At 34.5% G+C, this 14,496-nt stretch overlaps 1 protein-coding gene across 1 annotated transcript; it reads right to left on the bottom strand.

Annotated features, from left to right (window-relative positions):
• Positions 1 to 8,270: 8,270 nt before the first annotated feature.
• Positions 8,271 to 10,666, bottom strand: LOC108325784 (glycerol-3-phosphate acyltransferase RAM2). Its single transcript, XM_017558868.2, has 3 exons — positions 10,057 to 10,666; positions 9,402 to 9,782; positions 8,271 to 9,304 (listed from the first exon to the last, which is right to left on the bottom strand). Exons 1-3 carry the CDS (start codon positions 10,285 to 10,287, stop codon positions 8,390 to 8,392), a joined length of 1,527 nt encoding a protein of 508 aa, XP_017414357.2. The 5' UTR covers positions 10,288 to 10,666; the 3' UTR covers positions 8,271 to 8,389.
• Between the last annotated feature and the right edge of the window lie 3,830 nt (positions 10,667 to 14,496).

The following is a 14,496-nucleotide window of genomic DNA, read 5'->3' as shown; positions in this document are numbered from 1 at the left end:
GCAAATCATACACCACCCATAAGAGATATGAAAATCATTAAAAACTTTGTTTAAGCTAAAATTCTTTCACCACATAGAATTTTAATGACAAAGTTTAGCCTCTCAATAATGCAGTCTTTAGCACTTTCACACACACCACCATAGGAAGGGACGTAATTGATTAAAATCAATTTAGTGCTATCAGAACTAACAAGTGACTTGTTTTTACCCATATGAACCTTATTCATGGGATCTCCAATCACAAAGGTTGACTTACCATCACTTGTTTGTTTGCAAGTGGCTTAAGTCTCATTCCCCTCGATGTTTCTAATATCATTTGTCTTACCAGGGGTTTTGTCAGAGGATCTGCTAGATTCCGTTCTGACTTCACATAATCAATGGACATAGTTCCACTCTTTAGCAACTGCTTCACCAAATTGTGTCTCAATTGTATATGTCTATTCTTTCCATTTTAATTCTTGTTTTTAGCTATAGTTATTGCTGATTGGCAATCATAGTGTATTGATACCGATGGGGTTAGTTTCATTCCTAGTGGAATGTTCGCTAAGAAGTTTTTCAACCACTCAGCCTCATTACCAGCCATCTCAAGAGTAGTAAACTCAGATTTCATTGTTGATCTTGCAATAATTGTTTGCCTGACTGATCTCCATGTAATCGCACCACCCCAAGTGTGAATACATAACCACTAGTGGATTTTGTCTCATCTGAATCAGAGATACAGTTAGCATCACTGTACCGGTATAGCGGGAAATCCACTGTATTCAATGCATAATCCATTGAACCTCTTAAGTATCTCATAAGCCTAGCAAGTGCATCCCAATGTTACTGATTTGGACATTGAGTGTACCTACTCAGTCTACCTACTGCATAAGCAATATCAGGTCTAGAGAAACTCATCAAGTGCAGTAAGCTCTAAATTATTTGGGCATTCTTGAGGTTGAGATAATGATTTTCCTCTACTTTTCATTAATTTAGAATTAACATCATAAGGGGTACTAACTGGTTTCAGGTCATAAAACTCAAACTTCTTAAAGTTTCTCAATATATTGTTCTTGGGATAGTAATATACTATCTCCCTTCCTTATGATTCTAATACCTAACATCACATTGGCTTTACCTATGTCTTTCATTTCAAAATTTGATCCTAAAAACAATTTAGTTCTAGAGACAATCTCATTGCATGTACCAAAAATTAACATGTCATCCACATACAAAATGACATATTCTCTAATTCCAGATTTAGAGTAATATCATTAGGTGAAAAGTCAAATTTATTTCTTCAAGTAATTAAGTAAAATTACCTACACCCCCACAATTTAAAAATATATAAGATTGATAAACGAGAAAATACTTGGTTGTACTTTTCTCTTTGTAGGTAAAGTATACGAAAATTTACTCAAGTACCTCATCTTCTTGTTTCTTTTCCTTTCTCTGGAGAGAAAATCTTCTCCACCTTTACTCAAACATTACAAAGGCATGACACATGAAAATTAAAGTTCATCGTCCTAACTCCAAAGAACTCTAAGTTGTCGCCTCGTCTCCCTCTTCTTCATCCTCATCTGTGGTCCCTACAAATGCAATTAGAAGCCACCGTTGCTGCGAGCACCTTGCCAGCCTCCAAAATTTCTATCCAGAGAAAACCTCGACTTTTGACATGTTCGGAAAGGGTTTTGCGAAGACCGTCTAAGTTTCGGAAACAATATTCTAATCATCCGGGATTGAGTTGTTGATGTCAGCCTTAAGTCTTTAAGATTGTTGTAAAAATGTTGACAAATTCATGATCAGTATTTCCTAAGGCATGTAGATTCACTGTCCTTAAGGACTTATCCGCGATGTATTGCGCAAGTCCCCCAAGATACAACATGAACTTCCCAGAACATCTCTAAGGATCTCAGAACTAGCAAGGATCTCTAAAAAGAGTATAAAATAAACCTAGAATATTTTTAGAAGACGAAAAGAAGAAAATAGAATGAGAGAAGACTTCTTTTTGCTGTGTTTTCGAATAGGGGAAGAGCTCTCTATTTATAGAGTTAGGGGAGAATAAAATCAATAAAAGAAAATAAAAACCATTAAATATTTTACCGTTGGAGCACTTAAGAAAATGAATTTGAACGTTATTGGCAATTAAAGTTTTGAATGTTGCAATCCAACGTTTCTCTTTTGCAATCAACATTAACATTTTATAACACTATTTGTATATGATCCGACTTGTTTTCATTCCTAGCTCCAACTTATATATTAAAAAAAACATCAAGAGTAATTTTAAACCCTACATCTTTCTTTCCCATAATTGTTGCCTACCAAATTAGAAAGAATATAGCAAATCCAGAAAAGGAGTCTTGGGTCATAGACTTAATCTATCACTCTTGCTGAAAGTTTGGTTCCTGCATAGAATCATAAGCAAAAGACCATGCACCAGTATAGGTTCCACGACCAGAAAACAAAATAAGTCATCTCAACCAAACTTTTCTTACTATCCTGGTAGGTTTTTGCCATGCAAAAATAAAAAGGGGCTTAAGAAACGCAAGCACCATAAACAGATAGAATTCCACTTTGAACCCATTGTAATAGAGAACATAACATTCATGTCCCCACCCCATTAGATAATATACGTGTACAAATACAAGGGATAAGAAAAGAGTCCTCCAACAACCTGAACCAAAGAGCCTAATATTTGTTGAAGGCACAAAGATTGTAAACACACGGTTGGGCACAAACATCAATCAGAGTATGAAAAAATTGCTTTAAGATTTTTATACACTATCTAAGACCGTGCTTTAAGTTGGGTTAGACTGAACACTTCGTCAGCATCAATCCTAGAATTTCTAAAAATGCTATTGTTTCTTTGATTCAAAATGCTAGCTTAACTTCAATTGATCCTCATTTCATACACCTCCTAGCTTAATGCCTTTGATCTTATTCTGCAGACTCCTCCATTTGATTAACCTATGAAAATATTTTGTATTCAGATCCCCTTCCTATAGCCACTTTGACCTTGATTTCTGTTTTTCTATCATTTCCTGTCTAAAATTCATCAACTTCAATTGGGCAAAAAGTTGTTTTCCTTTTATCCGTTCTTCATCTAAACCTAACTTTTCATCCTTTTTGTCAAGGTCACTTATGGTTACCATGATCCTTTCCTTAGTTCTATCAACATGTCCAAATTCGTCCTTGTTCCAAATCCTTAACTCCTATTTTAATGATTTGAGTTTTTCCTTTAGACTCCAAATTTCATTTCCTTGCATGTTATGCCTATCCCATGGTTTTTTAACAAATTGTGTGAAACCTGTTATTATTTTTTAATATAAAATTTCAAAAGATATGTTTCTTAAAATGCGGAAGAGTTTTTCCTATATGCACGCTGCCAACGTCTCTTTCATTGCAATGTTCCTATTTTATTAAAAAATCAATTTTCTAATAGATATTTTAAGAGATATTTTGGATCTTTTGGATCATGGGCTTGATTTCCCAACTCTATAAATAGAGCAGTTTATTCACTCTAAAATCATCATCAGAAATCATTCTTCTCTCATTCTCTCTTCTCTTGGTTTCATACTTTCTCTTTTCTTTTTTTCCTAAAAGTATTCTAGATTTATTTTATTCTCGTTTTAGAGATCCTTGCTAGTTCTGATATCCTCATAAATTCTGAGAAGTTCCTGTTGTATCCTGGGGGGCTTGCGCAATACACCGCGGATAAGTCCTTAAGTACAGTGATCTACACGCCTCAGGAAATCCTTTGTTCGTGATCTTTGTTCTTTTATTGTCAGCTTCTACAACAATCTTAAGGACTTATGGCTGACAACAACAACAAATCAATCCCGGAGAATTAGAATTTTGTTTCCGGAACTCAGACGGTCTTCGCGAAACCTTTCTCGGATGTATCAAAAATTGAAGTCTTCTCTGGTCAAAATTTCCGACGCTGGCAACAATGTGTGTCAACCCTCTTAGACATGTACGAAGTGGCCTTTGCTCTTTCATCTTCAAAACCCGACTCCAGTCTCCCTCCAAATTCAAAACAAGTTGAAGATTGAGTTCATGCAAACAAGGTATGCCGTCATACTTTACTTAGTGCACTCTCTAACGATTTGTTTGATGTGTACTGTTTCTATAAGGAAGCGAAAGACATTTGGGATTCGTTGATTCTCAAATACACTGTTGAAGATATAGTCAGACAAAGATTCATCATTGGGAATTACTATCGCTGGGAAATGGTTGAATTCAAGGACATAAAGTTGCAAATCAATGAGTACCACAAATTGCTCGAAGATATCAAAGCGGAGAACGTTCTTTTACCAGATGAGTTTGTTTCAGAGCTTTTGATTGAGAAACTGATGCCTTCCTGGACTGATTACAAGCAACAACTAAAACACAGACACAAGCAAATGTCACTTTCAGAGCTGATCACTCATAATTATTGAAGATACCAACAAGAAAGAATGTGCTGCTATGAGGGCCAAAACATTGTTTGCAAAAACAAACATGGTAGAAGACAAACCTGTTGCAAAAAGGTATGAACACAAACCTGATCACAATAAGAAAAGTAATTTTCAAAAATATCACCCCAATGCATCTAACCCCACCTTTAAGAAGAAAGGAAATTGCTTCGTATGTGGAAAGCCAGGCCATCATGCACCACAGTGCAGGCGTAGAGCAAGAAACGACAATCCTCCTAAGGCCAATATAGTCGAAGGAGATGACATAATTGATGCAGTCGTTTCTCAAGTAAATATGATGACCAATGTGAGCAAGTAGGTGGTAGACTCTGGTGTTACCAGGCATATCTATGCAAACAGAAGTGCCTTTACCTCTTACACTAGTGTAGGGGATGGAGAAGAACACATCTACCTTGGTGATTCCAGAACCACTCATGTTTTGGGAAAAGGGAAAGTTCTTCTCAAACTCACATCTGGAAAGACTCTGGCCTTGAGAGATGTGCTACATGTGCCATCAATCAGAGTTAATTCTCTTCCATTTCTTTAATTCTCTACCCAAAACAGAATAGTATTAATTTAACTCTGGCCTTGAGAGATGTGCTACATGTGCCATCAATCAGAGTTAAATTAATGTTATCAATCAGAGTTTAATACTATTATCCCTCTCTTCCATTTCTTTAATTCTCGTTATTATGTTATTTTTGTTAGATCTATCTAGGAAGAGGTTCATTGGAAAAAACAAACACTAATAAAATCTGAACCTAACCACATAAGGGATTGACATCACCCTCCATAAAAACTTTAAGACAATGATTAATGAGTCTTTCACCTTCATATAGTGTTGTACCTTCTCATTTCTATCCATCTCTCATTTCTATCCAATGTACGACGATTCATATTTGGATTCTCAATCATCTTCCTCTTTTATATGTGTGAAACCTATACCTTTCCCAAATTTCCACAGACTAAGAGCTTATACAGAGCTATTTCTCATCCAAAACAATCTATTGCAGTTATCTATATCTATGTCTATATCAGATAAAGAATTGCTCTTGAGTGACTGACCTCGCCTCACTCCTCTGTTGAGTATCAGATTCCATGATTTTGGTCGTTGAAATCTTTTGATTGTCCGCCATTCTTCCGATAAGCTTCATATGTTTGTGTTCTCCTCCCTCAATTTGATATTGGTTTCCTTTTGTGTTACTAGCATTGCCTTGAACTGCTTTATCTGTTTCGCTTTCTGTTATTCCTTCACCATTTCTCTGAATCCACTTCTATAGAAGCAATACTTTACTTTTTGAAAGTCACAATATGAAAAGTCAAAATGATTACAATCTATCCAACAAATGTTGCAATCTTAGAAGAGTGATAATCAAACGCAATTGGTCTTTTGATTAATTATTTCACAACATAACAAAAATACTATAATACCGAGACCGTAAAAATATCAGGAAAATCAACTATCGACATTCGGTTGCAGTTGTTAATCAAAAGATTATATGTGCAACTCAATACAAATCAAAACTGACACTGAAATCAACCTGGAAAAGGACTATAAATTTTCACCAAACATAAAGCGTGAGATTCATTGGGCAACATTTAATTGTTTGTTCAAACCAAAAATGTATGCGGGATAAACTGTAAAGAAATTATTCGTTATTTACAAGACAATACCATCGACTACCACAACATCACAATATTAAAAATTGAATTTATATATTTTTGTTTCATTTCAATTATATTTATGTTCTTCCAATTTCATGTACTTTATTTTCAAATATTAAATAAAATGTAATTACTATTAACTATATATTAAAATGTTCTCTCAGTAAAAATAATTTTACATATTATTCAATAACGTTTTTAAATATTATTACGTAAATTTATTAATATAATTTAATAAAAATATATAAAAACAAATTCTATGTTAAGTAACTACTCCATGCCAAATTTTAATTCTCTCACTTTTACACTAAAAATTTAATTTCAATCTTTATTCATGTTTAATCATTTTAAAATTTTATCAACAAATTTGTAACATAAAATTATCATTTAATAATTATGTCAAATTAATTCTAAAGATTTTATTTTTAATACTCTTTTTTATCATTTAAAAGATATTTATCATCATATACATAATTATTGAAATAATTATGATAATAAAAAGGAAGGGAATGAAAAAAAGGGAGAAAAGTACTATTTATCGTCATACACATAATTATCTAAATAATAGTTTTTAAAATTATTTATTCATCTATATAATTACTTTTCTAAATAATTATTTTTTAAAATTACTATAACTTTAAAATAATTATTTATTAATATAATCAGTTTTCTAACTTTTTTAATATATTTATTTTTTAAAATATTATTTCTCAATACAATTACATCACAAAAAAAATATAAATTTAGCTATAGGCTTGACCATCGTAAAAGATTAATTAAAAATAACTAAAATAATGTATAAGTGTTTTTAAATATTTTAAAAATAAATATAAGTTAGATTTGGATTAATAAATATTAAAAATAAATAAAGATGATGTTTAATGTTACCATATTTATTTTTAATATTTATTTAAATTAAAATCGACTAATTCACCGTTAATTATAAAGAAAAATTAAGATATAAAATGATTAGTATTGATTAGTGAATGTTAATTTTATTTAGTTTTAATATTTTATTTATATAAGTTGGTATCGGCTAAGCAAACTATATGAACAAAACAAAATAAAAAGCAAAATAAATAAGGTTAATGCTAATTTACTAACTAACTTTAAAATAAATAAGATTAACATAAGCTCACTTGATGCTAATCTCATTTATGTTTTATATCTGTATTTATTTAATTAACATTGATTAAACTGCTGCTAATTAAGTTATATATTTTAAATCATATGTGATTTTTATATTTAATATGGATTGTAATTTTTTTAAATCTAAAAATTAAGATTTAAAAATGACAAATCTTCTTACTTATATATAAGGACTTTCACACATATATTTTCCATTCACATTTATCTCATTCATCCATATTTATCTCCATTATCTTTTCATCCATATTTATCTCCATCTTTTTTACATACATTTTTTTCTTCGTTTCCTTTATTCGTATTCATACATTTTTCATTGACATTCATCTCATTTACACTTATCTTCTTAATTTATTATCATTTTCTTTTTATATTATTTGAACATAAAGATACCAAATGAAGTTATTATCATTAACGTCCATCTTCAAAAGCGACACTAATAAAGCAAAATCAATGTTAATAATTATTTAGTGTCACTTTATTTTGACCAACACTATATACTAATTTTTTTTTCGGAGTGTTACATTTCTAAATATTTATTTTTTAAAATATATATTTTTCCATAATTTTATTTAATACTTTTTATAATTATTTACTTCTTGAGATAATATTTTTTATTTCAAAGTTTTAATATTATTTTTCCTTCAAAACCTATTTCAGATTTCAATTCATCTATATCCGAATTCTGAACTTTTTTTTTTTGAAAAAATCACGCCCAATCACGTTCGAAATTCAATTACTTGAAATTTAGGGTTTAGGAATCTGAATTAAGAACTTTTTTCGGTGAGTTATGGTATCAAATTGTTTTATTCGTCGGACAATTATACCACACAATATCTTATCAAGATAAAAATAAACAGAGTAAAAGTGTTTAATTTGGAAGAAAAAAAATCTGTTTTGAAATCACTGAAATTAAAAAGAGGGCACAAAATTCAAAAGGTTCATATACAACTTCTTTCTATACGTTTTGACCTGTTGGTATACAACTTCCTATAAATCATTCCATTTATTTCTGAAACATATCTGTGTTGAATATCATTTTCTTTTTTTCATTTCTCCGTCACTTTCAAAGCAAGAAATTGAAAAAAAAAAAAAAAAGTCCATGAACATTACAAAACCATAGAAGAAAAAACGACAACCTAAATTTAACAACCCATGACTTTGTTAGCCTTAGCAACATGAGCCTTCTCCACCACAACCCCATCATTCCCCGCAAGTGCCCTGTACTTATCCTTCCTCGTAAACCCAGTGCACTCATACGACAATGTCGATGCAATCACCCTCTGTATGTAATTCGCAACATCATGGCTCGACTTGTTCCCTGACCCACAAGTCAACTCTTTCGGCAATTTGTTCAAGAACGTAACTTCGTAAGCGGGACTAGGGTTCATGAAGAAGTAAAACGGGTCCATTCCCTTCCACCCTCTTGCTGTTGTGCCGTGGAACATGCTCATACGGTTCACCATGGCCACGGGGACGAGCTCGTCGGTGAGTTCCGCGAACAGGGCGGAGAATCGAAGGAGGAAGGGCTCTCTGCAGGTTGTGCCTTCTGGGCAGATTGCTAGGTCACCCTCTTGGAGGAGCTTCTTTATCATGGCGGCATCGGTGGCGCGGTCGCGGCTGAGGCGGACGGTTTTGATGGGGGAGATTATCTCCGAGAGGCGGGAGACGGAGTAGGTGACGGCAGGGATGGGGCGGCCGAGGGCGGCGGAGAGGAAGATGGGGTCGAGGAGGGTACGGTGGGAGCAGATAAAGAGAACTCCGGAAGTGTTAGGATCAGGGTTTGATTTTGTGAGTTTTGGGGTTGGGTTGCCCTTGATTATGACACGAACTCCTAGGGCCCAGAAGGCATAGTAGACCATTTGCATTGGCAGAAGGGAACCTGCAGCAATTCGAAGGCATGCTAAGGGGAACCCTACGGGGATCCAGAGAATGGTGAGTAGTGCAATGAGGGGTGTTGGTTTCTGCACCAGTCTTCCATCGTGGAAGATTATGGGCTTTGGAAGCTTGTCTGTAGAAACTGATTTCACGTCACTTTTGGGTGGGACTATGTAACCCTCCTGCATGCATGAAAAACAGTTTCTTTTTAATGCATAAAAAATTCAACACCTTTTTAGACATAGATTATCGAACATCTTGAGAAAGAAGTGTTGTTACCTTGCACAAAGCCATGAAGGGAGCATCGGTTTGTCTATCACCAAGTCCAACATTTGGTCTCTCATCTCCAAAAGTGTTGAGGAGGGCCTCAGCTTTCTTGTTGCCAACAAGTATCCCAGGCCTGCTCACCAGCCCAGTTGCTCTTCCCTTGAAAGTTCTGATCTCAGTGCCCAGAACCACGTCTGCACCTAAAAACTCCTTCAAGAAAGGTTCCACCATCACTCTCGGATTCGCCGTCAGCACGCACCGCTTCCCGCACGACGAGAACACCCGCCACGTCTCCGGGTGAACGTCATCCGCGTAGAACTTCGGAAGCACCGCTCGCGCCACTGATTCTATGCTCGACACCTTCATCCCCGCCATTGCAGCAAATATCAGAACCTGAAATGCCACAAATATTTCCATCTTTTCTTCAAAATTTTGTGATATACTTAATAAAGATCCCCAAACACTCCAACTAAGCTTTGAAGTTGAAGATAACCCACACAATAACATTATACCATCTTTTTGAGGAAAATTCATCCACAAAACACAACAATAACTAAATATAGTTAAACTCATAAGAAAATCACCACTTTTAATCTAAGATATTGATACCACATGTTTATCTGTGATCCTTGAAAAGATAGAAAAGTAAAAAGAAGAATATGAGAACCTGAATACCAGCGGATTCAGAGATGAAGTAGTAGAGAAGGGCAGCAATAGGAGAAGCCAAGACAAAGAACAAAAGCCGAAGGATCCCACCAGCTTCAAAGGCCACAAGAGCAAAATAAGGGAAAGAGCTTCGACCTATGAGTAAGGTTCCATCCATGTCTGCAACCACAGTGTCTTTTTCCCTACCGATGGAGGAGCACTTACTCACACTTGGGAATGTTGAAAAAGCCATGCTTTGCTAGACCCACCAAGCAAATCAACGTTGGTGGAGACTAATTGGTTTGGTGCATGTTTTTTTGTTCTGTGGGTGCATATATATGTACGCTTAGTCACATAGCTAGGGGATATGTGAGACAAGTTTTGGTTTGGTATGAATGACTATGTGAACGATGACAATGGTGGCTCCGAGATTTCCAAAAGCGATTGAAATTGATTGATGTAAAAGGTGCGATACAAACGAGGGTTTGCGATTCTTGTTTTTGGAAAGGTAAGAGAAGGTGGTAAAGTAAGGTTTTCGTGCCTGGTTTGCTCCGTCACGTTTTGTCTTCCATCTTCACTTCCCATTGCAATTCACATAGCTTATTCAAATGTTTGTTTTCATTTGAAGAGGTTCTTTAAGTGGATCTGAGTACTCAAAGGCCTAGAAAAATTTCACTTTTGTTAAAAACTAAAATATATAAATAATATGAGAGAGATGGTTGCCTTCATCATGCTCATAAAAAAAATGAGTTTTGGTTATTTTATGGATCGATTATTTGAATCATAGTTATGAAATTGTTAATTTTTAATCAACGATTGTTACTATATGCGATTTTTATAGGTAAACATTTTTCTTTGACTTGTGCTAAATTCTCTTTTGTCTATTTTGGGATTGGCTTCAAGTATATTAAATATATAACTAATTAGTTTATGGTCATAGACAGATGTAGAACACTAATGGAATAATTCCCTTTTATTCATAGGTACTATTCTATTCTCATATCCTTTTTTTCTCCAAAACTTTTGGTTGTTTCAGAATTTCAATGTATTTATGCAACTTTAATTAACATTAATGTTTTTCAAGGTACTTTACTCCACGGCAGAGGGTTAGTGTCGTATTGAAATTCTTCATTTAGAAAAAGTTGTTTTAACTAATATTTAGGAAAGAGAAAATTATTCTTCACAAGAACAGATTTTAAAAAGTATACAAATTGAAGATAAATTTATTGTCACTAACAAAAATTAATTACTTTTATTAATCCAATGATGAATTAGACGCTTAGATGTATAAATGGAGACAGAAAGCGTATTTATTAATCATTATAGTAAAAAAGTAGTTCATGAAAAATGAAATAGAAATGGTGTAAAAAATTATAAAATAATAAATAAAGATAATTTAGTCTAAATTTATTTAAATAATACTTTTTAATCTGTGAATAAAACTTTAAACAGACACTTTTAAAGTAGAAGAAAGTGAATAATTCAGCTTCAATCTCATAATTATTAGATCCATTTAGACAATTTTTTCAATTAAATTTTTTGAAAGAAATATTAAAAAAATGAAATAAACTTTTCTTACACATTAAAATTAATTTATACACAATTCAAGATTAAAATATATATATATATATATATATATATATATATATATATATATATAAGAAAACTTCTTTAAATTAACTTAATAGAAAAAAAAATCTACTAGCAATAAATCCTTAGATAAAACTTGTTCAAAAATATTATTTGTTATACTATATTCATTTAAGACATAAAAAATAGAGAAGAAACAAAATGCAATGTATATGTTTTTCATGCTTGGTCTTAAGAAGCTCTTGCATTTAGTATTGTGCATTAACTCCTCACGTTCCTTTGGCGTGTTAGAAGTGATTAAGTTTTGGTATATGAAAGCAATTAAAATCCAAATATTAGGATTCAATTCATATCATGGTTTTGCATGTTCCATTTCAGTACTTGCAATTGGAAAAAAGAGAGAGAAAATATTTTATTAAAAAATTGCAGTCATACTACAATATACACCATGCAAGAACGTTGTAAACTATTCACAAAATTTCCATAAACTCTAACCACATACATTTTTCCTAGCACAACAATTTCGAACGGACGAAAAGAACATCACAACCACTGTTCAAATATAGACAAAATAAAACATCAATCTACACATACTATATAGTGTTAGAGTTAAGCCGAGCGTTAGTTAGTTAGCCAGGACAGCGGTTGATTAACTTTCCTTGATAGTTGTTTTTCATTTTATAAATACTAGACCTCTGTTGTTGTAAATGTTGATTTTGAGATCAGTGTGAATAATACGTTTTTCTGTGCGTTTTAGTTTTACTCCTTCTTTCTCTGTTCACTTCCTTGACCGTTCGGTGTAAAGGTCTTGACCGTTCGGTGATGTTCATGTTCTTGTTGGGTCGTTCTCGGTTGACTATGCTGCAGTGTTGGTGTGTCCATAGCGTTCGGTGTTGAAGCATTACTACTCGGTTAGGTGCACTCGGTCCAAACCCTTGGTTCTCTTATTGTTCCAACAGTGGTATTCAAAGCTTCAGGTTCGTGACTTGGGAGCTTCAGAAATCATCAAGGGCTTGGCGGAGGCTTGGCGGAAAGGTGACTGAAGCGTGAAGAAGATCAAGACTGTGTTTCTTGGTGAAAGATCGAGGGTGTAAAGAATGACCAACAGAGATATGTCTGTTAATCTACATGTTCTCACAGACAAGAACTAGAGTTGGTGGAGCACACAAATGTGTGTCTTGTTTCGTGTTCAAGATGTCAGTAGCGTGATGGAGGGAGTGGTTTCAGCATCAGATTTGCATGACATAGAGAAAGAGGAGTTTAAGAGGAAAGATGATAAAGCTTTGCTGATTATCCATCAATGTGTGGACGATATGCATTTTTGAGAAGATACAAAATGCTTCTTCAGCAAGAGAAGCATGGAACATCTTGGTGGGCTGCCATGATGGAGATGAAAAGATTAAGAAGGTCAAGTGGCAGACGCTAAGGAGTCAGTATGAGTTGATGGAGATGATGGAAGGTGATAGAGTCAGAGAGTACTTTGACCAAGTGATTGTCATCACCAATCAGATGAAGGGATGTGGAGAAGTCATCTCGGACCTAATGATCATTGAAAAGATCATGAGGTCTTTGCCTTAGAAATTTGACTACATTGTTGTGGCTATAGAAGAGTCAAGAGAGCTGGATAAGATGAAGATAGAAGAATTGCAAAGTTCCCTAGAGGCACACGAGATGAGGCTGCTTGACAGAAATCCAATCAGAAGGGATGATCAAGCATTGAAGGTGCATCATTCCAAGAATGAAGAGAAGAAGACATTCAAGAAATGGAAAGGGAAACATGTTAAAGGGAAGTGGAGAAAAGATAGGAATAAAGATGACCAGAATGAGTCTTCAACAGAGGAGGAAGGCAAATCTGAGAAGAATTTCCACAAAAAGGACAAGAGGAATATTGAGTGTTTTAATTGTCATAGGTATGGGCATTACGCTAGTGAGTGCTATGCTGAAAAGGAAGAGCAGAAGAAGGGTCAAGGAAAGGAGGCTACGTAGCTCAACTGGAGTCTGATTCAGAAGAACCCGTCATATTGATGACAACTACATCTAAAGTAAGTTCACATTCTCAAGATAAACTGTGGTATTTGGATTATGGATGTTCGAATCATATGAATTGCCATAGAGAATGGTTGGTAAATGTTGATAAAACCAATAAGAGTATGGTGAAATTTGCTAATGACAGCACCTCAAAGGTAGAGGGAGTTGGTGATGTGGTTATCAGAAGGAAGGATGGCTCGCGTGTCATTCTAACTGGTATGCTATTTGTGCCTGCAATAAGGTACAATCTTTTGAGTATTGGCAAGTTAATTCAAAAGGGTTTTACGGTAGTAATGGGAGGCTTCAATAAGGTTGAAGTGTTTGATAAAAAGAAAAACCTAATCTTGAGGAGCAAGATCTCGAAGGATAAAACATTTCAGATCAACCTAGTGAAGTCTGCAATGAGTGAAGAATCTGGCAAGATGAATATTGATACACGAACTAGTAATGAGGAAGGTCTGGTGCACGTAGATATGTTTGCAAGTGTAGAACCATTCGGTCAAGTAGAAGCCTTGAATATAGTAGGCGCATAACCGATTGGTCAAACCGAGGCCTTGAAGAAATCCGTGTGGAAGGATGCAACGAGAGAAGAAGTGTATTCAGTTAGGAAGAATGGAATCTGGAAGCTAGTTGACATTTTAGCTGGGAAGAAGAAGAAAAGCATTGAAGGGAATGCTGCCAAAGAAGCATGGGGAGTCACTGGTGAACCGAGACATGGAGAACACCGTTCGGTCACGTCATTCAGTCTGGGAGTCACAAGAGAACCGAGACATGGCGAACACCGTTCAGTCACGTCATTCAGCCACACCCGACCACAACATTCATTCAACCGATCGAGGCGTCA

This window comes from Vigna angularis, chromosome 3 (assembly GCF_016808095.1).
Source record: "Vigna angularis cultivar LongXiaoDou No.4 chromosome 3, ASM1680809v1, whole genome shotgun sequence".
Classification (NCBI taxonomy): domain Eukaryota; kingdom Viridiplantae; phylum Streptophyta; class Magnoliopsida; order Fabales; family Fabaceae; genus Vigna; species Vigna angularis.
This window is presented reverse-complemented; position numbering and strand designations above follow the sequence as displayed.

What these genes read in the sequence shown, in the direction of transcription:
- LOC108325784 (XM_017558868.2), bottom strand. Translation starts at nt 10,287, where the DNA reads ATGGCTTTTTCAACATTCCCAAGTGTGAGTAAGTGCTCCTCCATCGGT. An exon ending in CTGAATCCGCTGGTATTCAG is followed by an intron (nt 9,783 to 10,056) that starts GTTCTCATATTC and finishes GTGGCATTTCAG; the next exon opens with GTTCTGATATTTGCTGCAAT. An exon ending in CCTTCATGGCTTTGTGCAAG is followed by an intron (nt 9,305 to 9,401) that starts GTAACAACACTT and finishes TCATGCATGCAG; the next exon opens with GAGGGTTACATAGTCCCACC.